At 46.2% G+C, this 23,534-nt stretch overlaps 1 protein-coding gene across 4 annotated transcripts in view; it reads right to left on the bottom strand.

Moving 5' to 3' along the window:
- Positions 1–23,534, bottom strand: part of HIPK2 (homeodomain interacting protein kinase 2) — a 196,421-nt gene that overhangs the window by 123,905 nt on the left and 48,982 nt on the right. For all 4 annotated transcript variants that reach the window (XM_065938693.1, XM_065938692.1, XM_065938691.1 and 1 more), the window contains exon 2: positions 8,624–9,680. In XM_065938693.1, the coding sequence (XP_065794765.1) occupies positions 8,624–9,680 (1,057 nt within the window). The remainder of the gene's footprint in view (positions 1–8,623; positions 9,681–23,534) is intronic.

Genomic DNA, 23,534 nt, shown 5'->3' on the forward strand with positions numbered 1-23,534 from the left:
CGTAAATGCTACATCGATCGCAGATTATGCAAAGAGCCATGTGAATTAAAGTCTCCGCCATGCATTAATGCTTCTCCACGCCCACCCACCCCCATCACACCCCACTCCCGACCACCCACTTGTCAGTTTACCAACCCACATAAACCCCTCCTGTCCCATGCGCCAACTATTTTTGGATATTCACTGTCACCACCATTGAAGCATAAAGGGTCTGACCACAAGGAATCTAACAACTGGGCCCCGAGGAGGGGCTGTCAGCCACTGAGGTGAAAGGTCAACAGTTCCATGCCAGGCTGTCAACAGTGGCCCCACCGCTCCCATTTTGACGGGGCAAGTAGTAACGCCCTCTGTGGGGTGACAGACTCTGGGATCCAAGCCAACTTGAGCAACAGTTCTCAAAGGAGAAAATAATAATTTTTAAAATGTAAATAAAGCAGAAGGAAACTCCTGGAGGTGATAGATCTGTTTAGGGCACTAACTGCAGTGATAGTTTTACCTCCAAATTCATCAAGTTGTACACATTAAACATGTAAGGCTTTTTGTATGTCAAGGCATACCTCAATAAAGTGGCTTTAAAAAAAAGAATGAGCTGCAGAGCTTGTTTAAATCATCTGGCCCCACCCCCAGAGAGCCTGTTTCTTAGATCTGTTTTGCAACCCAGGAATCTCCATTTTTAACAGGCACCTGGTTGGTACTGCGGGAGAAGGGTCCTTCGATCACACTTTGAAAATGACTGGTTCATACCCTCAGCTCAAGAGTGAGTCCAGCCCTACCATCCTCAGGTTTGGGGACGTGTGGATGGTAGTTCTGCAGCAAGGTAGAAAATTGGGTCAAGTTTCCCAGGCATCAGCACTGCTTTTGCACCTGGGCCCTTGGCTTCCAGGGTCACTCTGGTTGGCTCATGTGATCTGTGAATATATGTGATTTTTCTGTGTCTGTGAAGTTATGGGTGTGTGTGTCCTTCTACATGTGGCGGGCATCTGGGTACGTCAGCATCTTTGCTAGAGCTGGGAGCTAGCTTCTGACACCAAGATGCTCACAAGGTGTGCCTAAGCCATGTGTGGGCTTATATTGTGTCATCTGGGTTTATTTGCGTGACTGTGAACATGTGTGTGTGTGTGTAAGAAGGACTAGAATACTGGGGTAGAGATACACTCAAAAAAAAACCAGAGGGGTTCTCACTTTATTTCATACTAAAGCAAAAGCCAATTTCAAATTATTTCACCACACAATTCAAGGTCTGAGAGAAAAGCAAGGGAAAACTAAAGATAACCTAACAGCCCAGATAACTTATTGATTACTTCTCCTCAGAAAAGAAATTGCAACTCTAAAAGCTTTCATGTATTTATAAACCACCTCCTTCATCTGGGTGAATGAGACTGCCAGTGGGTTGAAGATTTCACTCAATATTCTCAAGGGTAAACTAGCACCCTTTCCTGTTGCATCTACTAGTAATGAAAGACAAATTAACTGAAAAAAACTAACGCCTGCAGTTGCTTTCAGAGCTCTTCTTTTCAGTCAAACCTAACTTCCACTTAGGAATCTTTTACCCTTTTTAATCTGTATGAGCTTTGCAGTTTTGGAAACTATTTTTACGGCTTTATTAAGTTATGCCCCTTTTTTGAAGTGACTTAAGGCATTTTGGAAGATGCCATGTTCCCTGTTGATGGGGAGGAGGTGATGGCAGGTCCCCAGTGTGAGCTAATGAGATCAAGGTCAGCCCACGAGAGGAAACTGTCCCCTGGCCATGGACGAAGCAGAGGCCCTGGTCATAATGGGATCCAGATGGGGGAGTGGGGACGGCTCACAGTGGATATTTTATCAATACACCAACTCAGGGGAACACAGTCAGCTGGGGATGCACAGGGCCAGGGCTAGAGCTAAGATCTCTCAACTCTCCTCCCAGAGCCTGTTACTTCATAGCACTGGTGGGACTTGAAACCAGGTTCTGGAGGCCAGAGCTTCACAACTGTGCCTTAGGGAAAGCAGAGTCCATGAACAAAAGACAGCAAAACAAACAAACCAACCTATTCCCTCTAGCCAACTCTGCATCCAATACCAGAATCTAAAGGCATTCAAAATGTTCACAAGAATCTCCCTGGGTGTCCAGTGGTTAAGAATCTGCCTTCCAAGGCAGGGGATGCAGGTTTGTTCCCTTATAAGTGGGAGTAGTGACAGACTTTATTTTCTTGGGCTTCAAAATCACTGCGAATGGTGACTGCAGCCATGAAATTAAAAGATGTTTGCTCCTTAGAAGAAAAGCTTTGACAAACCTAGACGTGTATTAGAAAGCAGAGATACCACGTTGCTGACATAGGTCTGTATAGTCAGAGCTATGGTTTTTCCTGTAGTCATGTACAGATGTGAGAGTTGGACCATAAAGAAGGCTGATTGCTGAAGAATTGATGCTTTTGAACTGTGGTGCTGGAGAAGACTCTTGAGAGTCCCTTGGACAGCAAGGAGATTAAACCAGTCAATCCTAGAGGAATTCAACCCTGAATATTCACTGGAAGGACTGATGCTGAAGCTGAAGCTCCAATACTTCGGCCACCTGACGTGAAGAGCTGACTCAGTGGAAAAGACTCTAATGTTGGGAAGGGTTGAAGGCAAAAGGAGAAGGGGGTGGCAGAGGATGAAATGGCTGGATAGCATCATCGACTCAAAGGACATGAGTTTGAGCAAACTTCGGGAGAGAGTGGACAGAGGAGCCTGGTATGCTACAGTCCATAGCGTTGCAGAGTCAGACATGACTTAGTGACTGAACAACAAGAGGAACTAAGATCCCACATGCTCAAGAACAAAAGAAGCCCTGCACTGCAAAGATGACCCAGAGCAGTCAAAAAAAAAAAAAAAAGTGTTCACATTTATACTGGCGGGGGTGGGGGAATCCCCATTATAATCTATGGTCTCTTCCCTTTATTCATAAATAACTACTATTGTCTCCTAGCCTCTGCGTCCTCCCACAATTTCAATTGATTAACTTCACTAATATTCTTAATGTCACTGAATTATTCCTTTGTTAAATCCAAGCCCCTGAAGCCTCAATTAAAATTCTCCACTGTCCGGACTCCCTCTTTCCAACCCAGGCCTCCGACTACTTGCAGGTCTCATGTCGTTTTCCCCACCCCCACCATATTCCCTTATTTATTCTAGTCTTCGTGCCTCTCAGGCTGCCCCCCACTCCCCTCTCACATTTCCTTCAAGATGGACCTTAACAGTTCTTCAATATATAGCTGTGCTCTATAACTCTTCCCTATTAATCCATCTTGCAAAATCTTTCATTGACTTTGAATCTCTTTTACCGGTTTTTCTCATCACGGGTTCCCTAGAGTCTCAATGAGTATCTGCTGAGTGATCAAACATTTGCAATATCAAAGTATCAGAATTACACTCCAGGCAATCTGCTTGTGTCTTTTAATCTCCTCAGAGAAACCATAAACTCCTCCAGATTGGAAATCTTGTGTCTTATCTCTCCTACCCTTCAGTATATCCACCACAGGACAGATGGTAGGCACCCAATGCACGTGTGATGAACTGAACCGAATTAAAATATATCTCAACCCCCAATTTGAAGATAGTGTCTGAAACCTTTAGAACCAGGCAAAAAAGACTGGATTATTCTAAAGGAAAAGATTACTGGCCATTTTTTATGTCCTAGGTTTTTATGCACACACACCCCTACTTCTTTGGTCCTGGTAATAGTCTTAAGTATTTCAAATGAAATCTAGACAAGAGTATTTTGAACAGCTTGGAGCAGAATCAAACAAAACATTCACACATTTTAATCACTATCTCCTGCCTGAATGGCATGTCTTTTTGTTTTTCCTGGGTAGAGTTTAATATTTAGTCTTGTTTGCAGTCTGCCGGTCACACTGACAGTGGAAATATCCAAGCATCGATTTACTGCTTGCTTCAAAAAAAAGAAAAATAACTGGCATCGATGTAGAATCAAATGCAGTAGTCCCTCCCCCTTAATCATAGTCAACTTCAATCCAAAAACATTAAGTGAAAAATTCCAGAAACGAACAATTCTTAAGTTTTAAATTGCCTGCTAGTTTGAGGAGCATGGTAATATCTCACCAAGCTCCAGTCTATCCCAGCCAGGACGGGAATCCTCCCTTCGCTCAGCATGTTCTGCCCATGAGCCCCCAGTAATGTCTCCTGGTACCCAATCTGATGATTGGACTGACTGTGGTATGGCAGTGTTTGTGTTCAGGTAGCCCTTATTTTACTTAATAACAGCCCCAAACCACAAAAGTAGTAATATGCTGGCAATTCAGAGATACCAAAGACAAGCCATAAAGAGCTTCTTTTAAGTGAAAAGGTGAAAGTTCTCCATTTAACAAGGAAAGAAAAGAGGTATGCTGAGGTTGCTAAGATCTATGTTAAGAATGTTGTTGTTTAGTCACTAAGTCATATCTAAGTCTTAGCAACCCCATGGACTGTATGTAGTCTGACAGACTCCTCTGTCCAGGGAGGAGCTCCTCTGTCCATTTTCCCAACCCAGGGATCAACACCAGTTCTTCTGCATCTTCTGCACTGGCAGGTGGGTTCTTTACCACTGAGCCACCAGGGAAGCCTCTGGGTCGGGAAGATCCCCTGGAGAAGGAAATGGCAATCCACTCTAGTATTCTTGCCTGAAAAACCCCAGAGGAGTCTGGTGGGCTACAGTCCATGGGGTTGCAAAGAGCTGGACATGACTGAGGACTAAGCAATAGGGATTGGAATACATAGGTTTGGAACTATCCTCTGTTTCAAGCACCCACTGGGAGTCTTGGAACACAACCCAGAAGGTAAGACAGGGCTGCTGCAGGGAAATAGCAGGGGCTTCCCAGGTGTGTTCACAGACCTGCCCGGGACTGCCTCCACATCCACTCCTCGGGGAGTGAGCACTTGAAAGGGGACTCCACTAAGGAAATTCCTTTCTCCCTGAGTGGGTCTCTGACCACCTGCACAAGCTCACCTTTGATTCCCCGTGGTGAGTCCTGGGACGTGTGCAAGGGGAAGACGTCTCTGGGGGTCCCCCTCTGGAGAACTGGGGTGCAGTGGGTCTGGGGCAGGACTGTGGCGGAAGTGGGTTCTTAACAAACTCTCCAGGTGATTCTTAGGCACAATAAAGCCTGGGGACCAGTATGGTCGGTTGGTTTAACAAAGTAACTGACCTTCAACTTGGAAGGTCAGGTTGGAAGGGGTTACCCATGCATCAAACAATGAAAACAAGCCGCCTTTCTATCCTAAGAAACACACTGTCAGGCGTGCCCCACAGAATACCTACAGCAATGTGTTGGACCTTGACCAAGCACATGCCTAATAGCTGGGGAAACTGTTTGCTTCCCAAGACCCACCTGCTTTTCCAGGCACCTCCCCTCCCTCCCAGGAGGACAGGAAGGTCTCTACATCATAAGGTTTTCACATCGCTAGGTGGGGAAGAGGGTGGGATGAGACATTTAGTACTGTCCATTCAAAAACAGGGCAGGAAATGTAAACCTTCTCCCCTTTGAAAGTGGGATACCTAAAGCAACTACACATGCATGCTAAGTCTCTTCAGTCATGTCCAACTCTGCAACCCCATGGATTGTGGCCTGCCAGGCTCCTCTGTCCATGGGATTCTCCAGGCAAGGATAATGAAGTGAGTTGCCATGCCTTCCTCCAGCTGGTGGTGGTTTAGTTGCTAAGTCGTGTCAGACTCTTTTGACATCATGGAGTGTACCTGCTAGTCTCCTCTGTCCATGGGATTCTCCAGGCAAGAATACTGGAGTGCGTTGCCATTTCTTTTTCCAGGGAATCTTCCCGACCCAGGAATCGAACCCGGGTCTCCTGCATTGCAGGCAGATTCTTTACCAACTGAGCTGGTCTTCCCAATCCAGGGATTGAACCCAGGTCTCCTGCATTGCAGGTGGATTCTTTACCATCTGAGCCACCAGGGAAGCCCAAGAATACTAGAGTGGGTAGCCTTTCCCTTCTCCAGGGGAATCTTCCTGACTCAGGAATCAAATCAGAGTCTCCTGCATTGCAGGTGGATTCTTTATCATCTGAGCCACCAGGGAAGCCCAAGAACACTAGAGTGGGTAGCCTTTCCCTTCTCCAGGGGAATCTTCCTGACTCAGGAATCAAATCAGAGTCTCCTGCATTGCAAGTGGATTCTTTACCAGCTGAGCAACCAGGGATGCCTGCTTTAAGTATGCACTGCCTTTTAAACAGAGCTTTTAAAAGCCTTTTTACAAGTTGCTGGGTTTGATTTTTAGTAAACATGAATAGAGCCAGTATTCTTTACTAAACAGCATCAACTTAACAAAATAATAAAAGCCTGAGCATCCTGACTCTGCTGCAGTTCACCCTAAATTCAGGCCAAGACCCAAGAAGAAGTGGCCTCTGACATGCTGGTCCAGCACCCCCAAGCGTAGAGGGACAACGGCGGCGGGGAGCTGGCCACAGCACTGAAAATCCCTCGGACGGGCAGGTGAGCCTACGTGATGCCACCCAGACTGCACGTTGTGAGAAGGGCACTTCAAGAGAATGCCTGCCATCCCAGCCCTGCCCAACCACCTCCGTCACACCCTCCCCTGGGGTGGAGGCCCAGGCCCGCTTCCGCGGCGGCCGCGGCACCAGCCTTACAGCCTCCCTCTCTGCTTGGCTCCAGGGCTGAGGGTCCGACAGCTGACCACAGAGGCTTAAGAAGCAGGTGAGTGGAGAGGAACCGGGTGAGCAATACAGATTCACCCCTCCAGAAACCTAGGGGACACGGACATGAGGCTCCTCCCTGGATGCTCAAGAAGGGATGGGGGGATGGTGGTGGATGGAACAGGTGGAATGGCCTGCAAACCTGTTTGAGTCAGGACTGAGATGAGGGAGGTGGGGGACCATGGGGATGCCTGTCTCGTGGCCACAGACCATCCAGGGGAGGGGGCGCGAGGTCATGGATGGAGACCCAAGGGTGAGGGCTGGGCTGGGTCAGGAGACCCTGGGATGAGGGCACCTGTGCAGATCTGGCCAGGTGGAGGGGTGGGCAGACAAGGTGGGGAGGGGCCAGGACGGCCTCAGAATGGGTTGATGGGCTGGCTGTGCCCATGTGGCTCAGACACACTCACCTCCTCCGTGGCCGGGACGGATGGGTGAGCGGAAAGCGTGTGCACCCTCGAGGGCCGGGCCCACAGGGCCTAGGTGAACGATGAAGTCGAGGGATTCAGGTTTTACCGCCCACGTGTCAACCTCCTAAATGTGTTGTCAGCCCCCATCTTCTCGAGGGGGTTTTAGTTTCATTTCTTGCCAACCTCCACAAGTCTTGAACCGTTCAAACATTCCCTCAAGCGCAGACCACTGCCATCTCCCAGAACAAACTTACGTGCTCCCGTTCCTATCCAAGCCCTGGGCGTCCACCATGTGCCCGACTCAGAGCCGAGCACCCAAGCCATGCCCCAGCTCCATCATCCAAGAGCCCCACACAGCTGGTGCCCAGACCCACCCAGTTTATGGGTCAGGAACGAAGGAGGAAGAGAACGAGGCAACCAGCCTAGCCACACACTTTAGTGAGTAGAGCAGCGAGGCTGCCCTGACCCGAGCCAGGGCTCTCATCTGGGTCCCTCCTGAACAGTGCCTCTCAACCTTGGCTGTGTGCTGGGAGCCCCAGGAGAGCCGTGACAACCACCCGTGACAATCGCCCGTGCAGGACACGTCCCCCAGAGACGTCCGTTCAGCTTCTGGGGACTGGGACCTAAATCAGGTTTTTTTTTAAATCTCCGTCCACCCGCTGGTGACTTTGACATGGAGCCAAGGGTGGGAAGCTGTATAGACACTACAGACTCCAGGATGGTGAGGGCCTTGCCCCTGCTGTCCTGGCTGTGTTCCTATCCCCAGCGCTGTGCCTGGCTCATGAAAGAAGTGAAATAAATCCTTGTTGAGTGAAGGAATGGAAGTTTCACATTTTCCCACCAAGGATGTTACAATCCTCCTCCTGACCCCAAACCTGGAGCTCTCCCATCACCAGAGCAGGCTGCCTGGTCCCCAGGCTACAGACCCTCCCCCAGCCTCCTCCTTATACAGAGACATAGGGCCACCTTCTCAGAGCACCACTTTCATCCATTACCCTCTGCTGGGCAAATGCTTCAGCGCTTGCTCCATGTTTACAGACGCAACTGCAACCCCTCAGTCTGGTAGCTCAGGCCCCAGCATCCTGGTCCCAACCTATCGTTGTCATCAGGTCTTCCACCCCTCCATGGATCCTCTGTTCTGGCCAGGTGGGTAGTCCTCCTGGTCCGCTGTGAGTCTTTTTGTGCATTTTGCTGGAGCGACTTCATAATGTGTGTCCCTCTCTCTCCTTCACCTACATCTGGATTCTATCTGTCCATGACGACCTGACTCCCCTGCCATGCCTCTGCTCTTAGCCCCAGCCCCACCCTGCCAGGAATCCCTCCCAACTCTGAACATCTATGCCAAGAATCTTACTTGGCTCTATTTTCACATGACTTCTCGTCATCGTTTCCAAGTGCACATGTCCTAAATTCCCGACTAAATCGTGACCACTGAGAGCAGCAATTTTATCTCCCCGGCAGCGACCAACACGGCACACGCTTTGTGAGTGCCGCTGGGCATTCAGCATCTCTTATCTCAGGACACACGGCCTTACCTGTAATATCTAGACTGTAGGTAGGTGGAGCACACAGCCTTGGACACGTGACTGGCAGAACCGAAGTCGATGACCTTCACCCTGTACGGCTGTCTGGATGGATCCACCAACATGATGTTCTCCGGTTTGAGGTCGGCATGGATAAGACCTAGACTTTTCAACTTCATCAGGGCGGTGGCGACCTGCTGGAGGACCGGGCGAATGTACTTGAGGGGCAAGGGGCTGAACTTGTTCTGCTTCAGAAAGTCATAGAGGTTCTGCTCCAGCATCTCGAACACCAAGCACGTGTGGTTCTTGTGCTGGAAGCACTCGTAGGCGCGGACGAAGTTGTAGTCGTCGGCGCTCTCTGTGCTCAGACGCGCCAGGATGCTCACCTCGATCTGGCCTTGGCGGGCGTACGACGGGTGGTTCTTGAGGATCTTGATGGCCACGATCTCGTTGGTGCCCCGCTTCCAGCACTTGACCACTTGCCCGAACGTCCCGCGGCCCAGGAACTCTAAGACCTCGTATGTGTTGGTCATGGAGCACAGCACCTCATGCTGGACCAGCTGGTAATCCCCCTCGCTGTTGGAGCCGCTGTTTTTGGAGGTGGCAGTCGAGGTGGTGGCAGTGGCTACGGTGGCCCCGCTCGCGTTGTTCTGGATCATGGGCGGGTGCTCTTCGATGATCTGCACGCTGCTCGTGTTCTCGATCTCCTCACTCTTCCGCTTGAGTCCGCATTTTTGGTAGGTGTCAAGAAGGCTCACAGTGCTGCGACGCATGAGGTTGTGCGGCCCGCCGAGGACGGGCCCGGAGACGGAAGTGCTGCTGGCTGAGGTCACGACGACGTGCCCGGTGCTTCCTGGGAAGATGATGGTCTGCTCGTACGGGAGGCTGGGGTTGGGGACGGCTGGCTGGGACGGTGGCGCGTTCTTGCTCGGGCCGTACACCTTGCTGTGGGAGCCGTACCCGGTCATGTCCCAGTTGGAACTCGGCTCTACTTTCAGTTTCTTCACGCTACAGAAGGCACTTGATTGAAGGGTGTGAGGGGAGAAAACTTGCACATGTGAGGCCATACCTGCGGGGGGAGAGAGATATATGAGCTGCCGTTGCGTGAATGAACGTGACATGGCCCCTTGGGTTCTGACCGGCGGCACGGGTCCTAGAGAATACTGTCTTCCCACTTCAAAGCAAGGGCGAAACGACTTCCCTGGTGGTCCAGGGGTGAAGAATGTGCCTTGCGACGCAGGGGGACGCCAACGGAACGACTAACCCCGTGCATCACAACTACTGAAGCTTGCATGCCCTAGAGCCTGTGCTCCACACCCAGAGATGCCACCGCAGCGAGAAGCCCGAGCACCACAACCAGAGAGGAGCCCCCACTCGTCGCAACTTCAGAAAGCCCGCATGCAGCAATGAAGACCCAGCGCAGCCAAGCAAAAAAAAAAGATTGGAAAATCGAATCTATTCCACCCAGAAGCACAGTCTGGTCACTAAGCCTGTGGGCCCGAGGAGTTCCAGAAGACTCGTAGGGTGGGAATACGGCCAAATCTCAGAGATGGAATTAGAATACCAGAATTTAGTTCATCATGTTGGGCTTTTTTCTAATAAATATTGTCTGCTATAGAAACAAATTCTTCCTCAGTTCTCACCGGGTGGCAACCCAGTTAAAACTGAAGGCTGCCTCAGGTGGCCCGGTTACCTGTCGTATACTTAGCTGTCTCACACGGTTCGGGTACTCCCTGGCCATACACAGGCCCTGCAAGTGTCAGGCTTGCTCATTTGAGGAAAAAGCTTCCCACACAGGTCCAATCACGGAGCCACTCGTGATCTGCTAGCTTCCGGATGAACCATAATTACCCCTGGTGTCTTAGTCACCTTAAATCATTCTGTAGGGCTGAATCGACCAGCAGTTGGTCTGACGTTTTCACTGAGACAGTCTGAATCATTTTATCAACTTTTTTTTGGGGGGGGGGGGGGAGGCTAGGGAGAGTGGGTAGCATAATTCATGGGCTCTATTTACTCTCTTTTCCTGCTAAAGTCATGTATCGATCAATTTATCTAGAAAGTATTATTGTTTCATATCAAAACCTCACCCACAATTTAAGGAACCTCAGTAATCTAGAAGACCATAACTATGGAATAGCTGTGCAGTTTACAACTATGGATATGCTGGACACAGACAAAAATTCAGACAATGAATTAAGGAAAAGTAATAAGGCGATGATGAAGGATAAGTCTTTACAGGTCAAAGCAGAAATAAACACTGCCCATCTTCTAAAGTGTAGTTAAGAAACATTTCCTATAAAAACACACAGAAAGTGTGGCTTCTCTGGAGCACCATCAGTGTTAAGTGATCCCAGTGTGTGTGTCTTTCTGACCCCCTAGCATTGCCTGTGGGTGGTTATTTAACATTTTCCCTTTGATCTCATCTACCTTTTCCCTCAGCAACAACCCACGTTCCACATCGTCCAGAAGCCTGAGGCCAGCAGCCTTGCTTTCCACATCTATTCTCTTCATTTCGAAACACCCCTGAATTTATCCCCGCCCTCCATCCTCTCTTCCATCTCTCTGGTCTCAGAGAAGGGTCTCCCTGTTCTGACACTAAAAGTTGCCCAAATTCTCAGGATTCAGCCTCTCCCATTTCCTTTTGAATTCCCTCCATGGTCTGTTCTCTTTCGCTTTTCAATTTCTCTGTGTTAACTGGATCCAAGTTCTTAGCAGGTACTTAATACAGTTTTGCCAAAAGAATCAACGACAGTCTTTTTCTTCTGCCTTCACATTGTGCACATGGACACTCTTAGCTCGGGAGGGGAGTACCCGCTGAATCCGTCCCTTTTGATCCTTCCCTTCTTCTCACCTGTAATCAGTGGTTGATGCTCCCTTGTCTTCAAGGCTCACTCCTTAATCCCTCTCCACCCATGCACACATACACCCTGGACAGGAGTGCCCTCTTAAAGGTAAACAACTTCCTAATTGCCCAATAAATGGCCTTTTTTCAGCTTCTATTCTCTTGGCCCTCTCGGCAACTGACCAATCTGACACTGCTGACCACGACTTCCTTCTTGATGCTCTTATCTGTGTGCCCTGTGAATCTGTAAACTCCCCATCCCGCATCTGACTGCACACTGTGCTGGCTGCTTCCTCTTCCTCCTTTAAAATGCGGGCATGGCCAGTGTTTGGACTTTGCTCTCTCTGGAGTTAAGCTCTCGTCTCTCTGCAGGCGACCCCTACACGTTCATCACAGGCCAACTGCTCTGTTGTGTCTTCCAGGAAGGTTATTCCTGCCTCCTGCTACAATATCATAGATGATCTTCCAAAGACGAACTCCCTATCTTTTCCTAAAAATCGAGCCATTTCACCTCCGTGATCATGTCCCCACGTCTGTTCATAAAATATTCTTCTAGTCACTTGGTTCCAAAACTGTGGATTTGCCTTTGATGATTCTTCTTCGCCTCCATGGACAAGAAGGTGTGGACTCTTATTTCTCCATCCTCCAAAATGTCTCTTTGTTTCTGTTCTTGCTGCCACTTCCACAGTGACATTTATCACTCTCCAGTACAGCAAAGCAAGCACAGACATCTGGCCTACCTGAGCGCTCTTTCTTCCCCCAATCTGCCCATATTCAGCCACCAGATTATCTTCCTAGAAGATTTCTAAGCATGTCACTCCTCTGTCTGAAAACTTTCAATGATTCCTTAGTGCCTAGAAGATAAATTTGAGGACTCTTAACACCTTCACATTTTGATTTGAACTGCTTTGCTAGCTTTACCTCCAACTATTAACCCTGAACCCTCAGTTCTAATTAAGCTGTTCTACTCACTGTTTCTAGATTGTCTCTCTTGTTTCCTACCACCATGCTCTTATGCAGTACCCCCTACCCCCATCTGGCATGCCTTTACCACTTCTCTCAAGTTATCCAAAGATGAAACAATTCAGATGCCTCTTCTCCCAGGACACCGCCAACCCACAGTGATATTCCCAATTCCCCGTTTCTAAGCCACTTACCACGTGCACTGCCCATTTGCTCACAAATTCATTTCTACCTTGCAGAATATCTTGTCTTGAGTTGAATGACTTAGCTTTTGTGCTATGTAACTTTTTCCATGTTTAAGTCATGTTTCCATAACCAGGCTACATTCAGAGTGCATGTGGTACAGTTTATACCCCATACTTCTTTGTCTTCCCCCAGCATTAAGTCACAATTGTTATATATAGGAGGCCTTCAGTTGATAGAATGAAGCACTCTATCTGACCAGGCCTCCAGGAGAGCTTAGTTCTCTAGCAATAGAGTAATCACCAGTCACAAGTACCTATGAACCTGGCCTCTCTCTGGAGAATAAAGAAAAACCTGCTTATACTTTTCCACCCAAACCAGGGCAGAGCCTAGGTAGCTCCTGTTCTGGTGTCAGCAACTGTGTTCTATCTATACTTCATCTTCGATGTGCTCTGACTTCCCAGGGTCAAACTCAGCCCAACACCCAACACCTCCTCTGAACCCTACCTTGACCCTGACCACATAGATCTGACAGAGGCTTCCTGTCTTGTTTGGTTCCTGAACTTCAGTATCTACTTGTGTGACATGACTACACTTCTGTAGACAGCTTTCTGCCTAACAAGACTATTCTGGCTAGCTCATTCAGAATTCAAAACTTAGCCTGTTTCTTCCTGCTGTACTTTTTGTTCAAGTCAATTTCCCCTCAATTCTACAATAGCACAGAAAATGTCTATTCTATATACATCAGTATTAAATAACCATACTGTTCCAGATCAAACCAGTCAATCCTAAAGGAAATCAACCCTGAATATTCATTGGAAAGATTCATGTTGAAGCCAAAGCTCCAATACTTTGGTCATCTGATGCCAAGAGCCAATTCACTGGAAAAGATCCTGATGCTGGGAAAGACTGAAGGCAAGAGGAGGAGGGGATGACAGAGGATGAGATGTTTGGATGGCATCACTGACTCAATGGACATGAGTTTGAGCAAACTCTGGGAGATGGTGAAGGACAGGGAAACCTGGCAGGCGGCAGTCCATGGGGTCTTAAAGAGTCAGACATGACTGAGCGAATGAACAACAACTGCTCCAGATATTTTATAGAATATATAAATGACCAATCCCTTGGCTTTTGGTAACTTTATCCCTGAAAAGGCAAAGCAGTAAGCATTTCCTTTATTCTCTGGTATGAAGCTTGCCCCTAACTTCTTCATCCTTGGTATTTTGAGGCAGGAGGACTAAGGCCAAGGAATTGCTGGGGGAGAGGGGCGGGCTGTGCAGTGAAGAGGTCAGAGGTGGCAGAAGAAACATGCTGAAGTTACATAAAGGAGATGCAATTCTATTCTCTGTTTTCACTGTTCCAAAAAATCTTGGTGGAAAGGCTAGGGTATAGAAGTGGAATTTTACAAAGGGGGAGAATGGCTTATGACTTGTTTGCTACTGGGATGACAGCCAGGGGGCATAAAATTGTGGAAATTGTCATTTGCTGTCTCTGGTGATAGAGTCCCAGGATCAGAGAAGAGATCTGCATGGCTAGAGATGCCCTTTGCCACATCAGCCTGGCCTGGTATGGCCACTGCTGCCCCTTCATAAGATCAGCAGCCACTGTTCTAAGAACCAGTCACAAGTCCTGATACAGTCTTATTTCCCAACCCCCTAGCTTTACGAGATGTAACTGAGATGAAATTGTGGAAGTTTGATGTGTACAACGTGATGATTTGGTATGCGTTGATATTGCAAAATGATAATCATAAGGTTAGTTACCACCTCCATCACCTCACACCTTACCTTTTGTGTGTGTGTGGTGAGAACATTTTAAGATTTACTCTCTTAGCAACTTTCAAGGATACAATACATACAGCTTGCTAACTACAGTCATCAGATTGTACATTACATCCCCAAGCTTACTTATCTTGGAGCTGGAGGTTTGCCAGTACAGTCTTATTACCCTTATTCTTTAGCAGAGGTCATTTTGCTTTGCAAAGCAAACTGCTCAAAGAAAATATAGCGAAAGAAAGTCTCCAATAATAGCAACAACAATAATTTATTTTTAAATCTCTAACCTATAAGGGTTTATAAAAGACTGCTGGTAGCTGCATAGCTTAGTCTTAATCCTGCAGGAATAACCAAACTTATGCAAACACTTCTTTTTGAGAATATTTTTCTGGAACAAAACCTCCTGATTAATGGAGTCCCCAGGGAGCCCAAACAACACCTTCTGCATTCGATTTACTCAGATCCCCCAAGGCTGGGGACGAAGAAGGCAACAGTGTTTATGTTTCCCACTCTCAGTCAGTCAGTTCAGTCGCTCAGTCGTGTCCATCTCTTTGCGACCCCATGAATCGCAGCATGCCAGGCCTCCCTGTCCATCACCAACTCCCGGAGTTTACTCAAACTCATGTCCATCGAGTCGGTGATGCCATCCAGTCATCTCATCCTCTGTCGTCCCCTTCTCCTCCTGCCCCCAATCCCTCCCAGCATCAGGGTCTCTTCCAATGAGTCAACTCTTCATATGAGGTGGCCAAACTACTGGAGTTTCAGCTTCAGCATCAGTCCTTCCAATGAACACCCAGGACTGATCTCCTTTAGGATGGACTGGTTGGATCTCCTTGCAGTCCAAGGGACTCTCAAGAGTCTTCTCCAACACCACAGTTCAAAAGCATCAATTCTTCGGTGCTCAGCTTTCTTCACAGTCCAACTCTCACATCCATACATGACCAATGGAAAAACCATAGCCTTGACCAGACAGACCTTTGTTGGCAAAATAATGTCTCTGCTTTTTAATATGCTGTCTAGGTTGGTCATAACTTTGCTTCCAAGGAGTAAGCGTCTTTTAATTTCATGGCTGCAATCACCATCTGCAGTGATTTTGGAGCCCCCAAAAATAAAGTCTGACACTGCTTCCACTGTTTCCCCATCTATTTCCCATGAAGTGACGGGACCAGATGCCATGGTCTTGTTTTCAAGCTATTTCCTCTCATCTCTTTTTTTCTTTTTGGCTGCATTGGGTCTTTGTTGCTTGCATGGGCTTTCTCTAGTTGCAGTGAGCAGGGTCTACTCTCTACTCATGCTCGGAGGCTTCTCTTGTTGAGGAGTACAGGCTCTAGGGCATGTGGGTTTCAGCAGTTGTAGTGAATTGGCTTAGCTGCTCTGAGGAAAGCTACAAAGTTGTGGGATCTTCCCGGACCAGGGACCAAACCCGTGTCCCCCTGGTTGGCAGGAGGATTCTTATCCACTGCGCCACCAGGCAAGTCCTGTTTCATTTCATTTATCTCTGTGTTGAACTCTGTACTCTGCAAGGCCTGCCACCCTCCTTATTGGTCGATTTTCTTTTCAGAAAAGGCAGGGGGGTTAATGGACATTTTCGGTTTGATCTTACGGCACAATCTCAATTGCTTTCTAAGTCACCTCTGCCCTTCCTATTTGGCTCTTGGAAGAGAAAGAGAATTTTTCTCCTCCTTCCATGGGAGACTAGGGTGCGAGGGGGGTGGTTCTGAGCTCATGAGGAGGGACCTGGGAAATCACTGTAGGATAAATCTGCAAAATTCAACACCTGCTCCCTAGAGGGGCCACGAGAGCCAGACCAATTCACAAAAGCCTGCGTAGCCTCCCAAGGTAACTCCTGACATGATGGTCGCACTGTCACTCAAATGAACGCACAGCCAGGCACCATAATTTAGAACTTCGGCTTCTAAAAGGCATAGCCCTGTTACCATCTGTCTCATAACGAGGTCAAAATCATCAACACTGATTATTAGATATTCATCAGGGCCTTGCGTGCTTTTTAATGTTACTGATACAAGTTTATGTGGATGTTATAAAAGTGACCAGTAAGAGGCACTTAGATTTATTAAACTTTAAGTCAACTAATACAACTGTATGTAATATATTCTTCCTTGCATGGGGCAAATGAAATATGGCCGCTCTAAAATGGGCATTAAGGTACATCGTACAGTCAGCAGAATTAAAGCCCATGACTTGTAAGAAGGTATCTCTTCTCACCAACAAAGACAAAAGACCTCTCACACACCCCAAACAAATCCAGGCTCCTGACACTTAGGGTGCATTTTTGACAGCCTGTATGCTAAAGGCAGAGAAAAGCACTGGGCTCTCTTTTGGTCACTTTATTCACATCCTCATTTTGCATTTTAAAAAAAATCATGTGGAATTTCCTTTGTGGTTCAGTGGTTAAGACTCTGTTTCCAATGCAGGGAGCCCAGGTTCGATCCCTGGTTGGGGAGCTAGATTTCACATAAATAAATAAATATATTTTTTAAAAAGCACACATATAAGTCTGCACTTCAAAAAACTATTTTTAAATGTGTGTGCTCAGTCGCTCAGTCATGTCTGACTCTTTGCAACCCCATGGACTAGAGACAGCCAGGTTCCTCTGTCCATGGAATTTTCCAGGCAACGATACTGGAGTGTGTTGCCATTTCCTACTCTAGGGGATCTTCCTGACCCAGAGATTGAATCCGTCTCTTGTGTCTCCTGCTTTGGCAGGTTCTTTACATCGTGCAAGGGATTGAATCCAGGTCTCCCACATTGCAAGTGGATCTTTACCGCCTAAGCCACCAGGGAAGTTAGAGGCCATTTATGTCCACAGATGTGATCACACTTGATTTCAAACCCTATTACTTAGGAGTCTCATGATTCTCCAGAAGTTAAAGTCTTGAGCACCTAGTATGTACCAGGCTCCAGGCCACATTTTTCATGAACAGAGTAAACATACGTCTGACTTTGGGACAATCTGGAATTACCCCTGTTACAACAATTTGATTAATGAGGGCACCCGCCCTACTTTCATTCTTACAAAGGTCCTAGTTTGAAAACTAGGAAGTCAAGTGATGGGTTTAGGCACCTATAATAAAGTGGGAAAAACAGACCCTGGCCCCAGAAGTTCAAACTTGGGTAATTCTACGTGCCTTCTTTGTCTTAATAGTTCAATAAGAAATTTATTTTTCTAGGGTGAAGAATAATTTTTTTCCACCTTAAAAAAAAAAAGGATAGTTTAAAAAATTTTCATGATCTTTCTGAGCTCTTAAGTCACAAGCATTTTTAAAAGGTCATTTGTTAAAGGATTGGCTTATTTAGTTCATTTTTCCCCACTTATTTGCTTAGTTTCTTCATAATTTTATATTTCACAATTAGATGAACTGAAGAGTTGCTTCACATCTGAGTACATTTCCTTTTCATTTCACCACCCCAAAATTATCTACTGGAAGATCAGACTCTGGTGAAACTACAGGGATGAGTGAGGGTTCAATTATGATTAAAAAAAAAAAAATTAAACTGAATTCAATTGCACTGGAATCTCTCAAAGCTCAAGGGAAGGAATTACAAGCTAAATAGTGGCACCATTTTTATCAGGATGTAAAGTTTAATTTTGGTGTTGCAGATCACCACCCAGAATCCAGTTACATCATTAAAGGGAATGGAATCACAAACATCTTAGTTTGGGAATTTCCTGGTGGGCCAGTGGTTAAGAGTCCACACTTCCATAACAGGGGGCAAAGGTTTGATCCCCAGTCAGGGAAACCAAGATCCTGCAAACCACATGATGTAACAACAACAACAAAAACCTAGGGGAAAAAAGAAAACACCTTAGTTTAAAAGGTGCCAGGTTCACCATGTTTATATTCCTTCGGACACAAGCTTCTACCAAATAGCATTCGATAGAAGCTACAGACCTCTTCTTTTTTTTGGGAATTCAGAACTCAAAGGATGGATTAATTACCATACCTAGCTGACTGCTATCTCTCTCTTACAAATCACATTATGTACATAAGACATAATAAAATCACAGAATATTTCAAAAAATATAAAAAATATATGAATGTTAGAAAAATGCATCAGAATGGACATTTAAAAACACTTACAAAAGAGTTAATCAGTATAATCCTTGATTACCATAATTTGATGCCTCTGGGGGGTTGAAAGCTAACAGAAAAAACTTCTTCATTGACATATATAACATTATTCATAAAATTTTAATGACAGTAATCCTGCTTGTCAAGTTTCTATTTCACAAGTACAAAAATAATTTCAGGTTAGCCCATTTCTAAATGATATATTTCCAAAACAGTGTATACTAAACGTCTGTGAAACTTGTATATAGTTTTTCATCAAAGTCTAATTATCTGCTAGCTGTATAACGTTAAATGTATAGTCTATCCCACCAGAAATCAGTTTAGAATCAACCACAAGCTCTACAGAATTCTTTATCAATAAGGACAATCACAATACTACTGATTCCATTAAGGGTTCTCTCTATAAAAAGGCTGGAATTGGGTACAAAAGGAAGCATAAGATGTCTAAGATATTGGCTCTGTGCTAAAAGAGCTTAAAATCTCATGGGGTTGCCAAGGTCAATGCAAAGTAAAAAGGACATCTGCCAATTCTGATCAACATAAGCAACTTGCCAAAATAAACGCAACAAGAGTTCAGAGGCGGGAATCACCATGGGCTAAACAGTTAGGCAAGCGTTTACAGGGGAGGTAAAATAAGAGTTGAGCTGCAGTGAGAAAGATGCTGTGTCTCTTGAAGGGCAGTGTTCCAGCTCCTGCTGACTGGGCATTGGGAGCCTGCAGCCAGCACTATGGCCCCTGCCTTCAGGAAGATCAGGCTTTGCTCGGAAACAGCAACGTAGGAGTTTTTACTAGTAGTCATACATTAACAAATGCTCATTCCCAACATAACTACTAGTCTACACTGGTGCCCCAACAGTCTACTTATCCAGAATTGTCATCTTCTGATAACTTCAACCTTCTAGAAGTAATTGTTAAATACTGAAAAAGCTGGTGTGAAGCCCTACCACTAGATACTCACTTTACTATCATCTAACATGCAATTAACAAGTTGGAGAGCAACTGTTGTGACTGGGTTTGCTCTGTGTCAGACTCTAGGTGTGCACACCTCACAACTGTAAGGTCAGGGGCATTTCACATTTTTTTTTTTTTAATTATTTTTTTTAGTTCTACCAGTTTATTGCTACCAACTCATCTCCCTCCACCCTCATGCATGCATGCTCAGTCATATGACCCCATGGACTGCAGCCTGCCAGGCTCCTCTGTCCATGGACTTTTCCAGGCAAGAATACTGGAGTGGGTTGCCATTTCCTTCTCCTGCATTTCCCATTTTAAAGACAGGTAAGTTGACTGTGAAAGTGTGTTAGTTACTCAGTCATGTCTGACTCTTTGTGACCCCATGATATGTAGCCCACCAGGCTCCCCTGTCCATGGGGATTCTTCAGGCAAGAATATTGGAGTGGGTTACCATTCCCTTCTCCAGGGGATCTTTCCGACCCAGGGATTGAACCCAGGCCTCCTCCAGTGCAGGCAGATTCTTTGCCAGTTGAGCCACCACGGTAGTCCAAGTTGAGTTTAGGGAGATGATTTAGCTTGTCCAAGCTCACTCTACCACTACCAGCAGGGCTGGGATCTGAACTGAGGTCTGCCTGACTCACAAATCCGTGCTGTTAACCCTTTCTTCTTCTTCATGCTTTAGGGTCTTGGAGTCAAAGCACCAACTAAGGGGACAGGTACCATAACAGCCAAGAAAAAATGAAACCTGATGTGTGAGAGGAGACTGATCTAAAGTAGGGGGTAGGCTGACTGCACACCACCTGGGAAATCAATGCACCTCACAACAGTGCTCCCAAGTCACTGGCATTCTCTATTCTCTGGTTAGGATGACACTGGAGAAATACAACCATTCACAACTATTCACATAAATTTACCTCCTGAAAGAGGTAAACTTCACTTCTCTGATGCATAGTGGCATAGTGGACAGAACACTGGTCTTGGGTGAGCTGACCTGGGCTTTCCCAGGTGAGGACCTGGACTAAAGAATTGCCTGAAAGAACAGAAAGAAAGCAGCAGAAACGTTAAGACTGTGCAGACAGAGAAGAAAGGCAAGACACACTGATGGATGGGACGAAAGGGCAAAGGCGAGGGAGCAATCAAATATAAACGTCTGGGGGCCGAAAGGAGTGGGGTTCCATGGATGGTGACGCTGAAGACGAGAGGTGGTCTGAAAGTGTTGTTTCTCTTAGGGCACGGGATAATGAAGTGTGTTTTCAAACAAGTTGAATGACAAACAGTGAGAGGAGATCTAAGTTGAAATATTCAGCGTTCGACCCTCCATACTGAAACTCTGAGACAAGGAAGTGCTGAATTTACCAAAGTCACAGTGTCAGGAGCTGCTGGTCACTGACAATCAAGCATCTACTTCCCATTTGCTGAATTGAATCTCAAATGAAGATAAACCATTTGGAAAGAGAATGGAAATCAATAAGATGGGCTCAGCCTGTACAGCATGAATCAGAGGCGGAAGAGGGCAAGGTGACCCTGAACCAGTCCATGCACAAGCCCAAGGGCAAAGGGGTGGAGCCCAAAATATGGGTCAACAAAGATGAGCAGGTCAGAGTGACAAAAATATGGAAAGGGAAAAAGACTGAAATCAAAGGTTCATGTTTCACGACCGGAACCGGTGTTGCCAAAGATGAGAGCAGAGTCCAGTAGGGAGAGCTTGGTCTGGGAGAGATTTCACTGGAGGATTAGTAATGACAGAGCGGAGATGGTCTATAGGTACCAGGAGAAAAACGAGGATAGGAGAATGGCAAGGGGTCGCTGACCTGAGGGCTGTCCCCAACACATCTATGAGGATGGAATCCATGTGGGAAAAGCTGCTCCCCAGGAGAAACGGTGTAGAAAGTAGAACAGATGGCAAATAAAGTAATCCTTGGGGGCAGAGACGTTGTCAAACACTATGAGTCACAAGGAGATGTCAAGGATAAAACGATGAAACAAACAAACAAACAAACAAACAATTAAGGGAACAGAAAAAGGGCTACAGGGCCTGGCTGAGAATAAGCCAGCAGCCCATTTCTTCCCCCCCACAGGTCAGGAGGAGAGAAGGAAGGGGTGCTCCCCTGGGAAAAGAACCAAATGCACTGTGTTATGCTCCTTGTTTTCCCAAGAAATAGGATTCTCTTAGGATTCAAACTCCTTTACGTCATCTTCTTTGAATCTGCAAATTCTACCATAAGCTGTGTTTCTTCAGTTGAGAAAGTATCCTCTTCCTACCATTTGCAAATTCTCCACATACCTATCTACCTACTGGCTCGTTACTCATCCAAATCAGCCCTTCTCCATGTTCAGACTGACTTTCTCTTTCTGAAAGTCGCCAGCTTCACCTCTGAAAGCTTCGTGCCTCCCAAATTCCCCTTTCTATGTCTCTGCCTCATTGCTTGGGACTAAGCCATAAGTCACGGTGGATACACCAGCCTTTCACTGTCGTGGGTAAGTACACGCAGCCTACAAATTGATTAGCTAGAGGCCATGTCACCAAGAGTTCAAAAGCAATCTGAAAATTGCCAATCCAAGAGAATTCTGGTGAAGGAAAGAAAGATATAAAACATGCATGCTTGTTTTAGGAAACTGGAAGATCAATGAGAGGAAAACAAATTTTATACACACACACACACACACACACACACACACACACACACACACACACACTCAAAACTCAAAAACTCTGTTTTCAAGGGAACTCCCTGGAGATTCAGTGGGTAGGACTTGGTGTTCTCATTGCCGAGGGCCCAGGCTCAACAATCTGTAACTTGACCGCCTCTGTGAAGACCCTCCCTTAACTGAAGTCACCTTGTGAGGTCCTGGGGTTAGGAATTAAACACATGAGTTTTTACAGGTGGGGAGACAATTCAACACTTAATGGTAGGTTTAAGGAAACCAAAAGCATTTTGCTACAGTGTAACTTTCTCAGGATATATTGTCATTATATTCTAAGAACTCTCTTTGTTTCTCCCTCCTTGGAGACAAGACAGTCCACTCTGCGACTTCCCTACAAGTCTTGCCTCAAAGGACCCCAGAGGGGATGTCAGTTAGTTAAATATTATACAAGCAAAAGCTAAGTAAATACTTTAAATTAAATTCTGCATAAGTTTAGGTGACTTGTGCAGGGCTTCCAAAAAAAGTCATGCAGGAATATCTCTGCAATGTGTATCAAGGAATAATGGCAGTCATTCTGGCATAAAAGAGAATTGAACGTCACATATTAATAACACCAAAATGGGAGAGTAAACTAAGTTTCTAGTTTCTTTTTTAAAAAAACTTTTATTTTTATTTATTTTATTTACTTTACTAGCTGGCACAGAGCATCTTTAATTTTCATTGTGGCATGCAGGACCTTTAGTTGTGGCATGAGAACTCTTAGCTGTGATGTGGGACGTAGTTCCCCAACCAAGGATTGAACCTGGGCCCACTGCACTGGGAGCGTGCAGTGTAAGCCACGGGACCACCAGGAAAGTCCCTCTAGCTCTGGTTCTGGGTGTGCGAACATTTCTGAAGGAGACCTGAGTACACTCAAGAGATAAATCAGTCACAGACTAGGTGAGGATGAAGCACTTCTGTTCTTCAGGGCCACCCCTATGCCTGGTGATGCTCAGGGAAGCCTTCAATTGAATTTGCTTGTCCTTCAGAAATGGTTTAGCAAGTCCAAATCGAGACTAAAAATCTGGTAGGCTTTTTATTTTTTTCCCTCTTTCAGGCCAAAAAGAGTAGTTATTCTTAAACACCTCTTACCCAATTATGCATTTTACTTAACCTTACCCATCCCATGGGTACCCATGGGTATCCATCCCTTACCCAGCCCAAAGCAAACTTGTCTTGTGAACCTAGCTTTCACTTCAGAAATATTTGGCGCACTCAGGATCAAAACTGAAAATCTATTTTACTCTTTTTCATTTTGCTCTTCTTATTACAGCGCTGCTGCCAACTCTTTTGTACCCAACAACTTATGTATATCTGTTACTCTATATTTGGAGAACAAAATAGCAGCCCACTCCAGTATTCTTGCCTTGGGAGATTCCATGGACAGAGGAGCCTGGCAGGCTACAGTCATGGGGTTGCAAAGAGTC

The sequence above is a fragment of the Muntiacus reevesi genome, chromosome 6 (genome assembly GCF_963930625.1).
Source record: "Muntiacus reevesi chromosome 6, mMunRee1.1, whole genome shotgun sequence".
In the NCBI taxonomy this organism is placed as follows: Eukaryota; Metazoa; Chordata; class Mammalia; order Artiodactyla; family Cervidae; genus Muntiacus; species Muntiacus reevesi.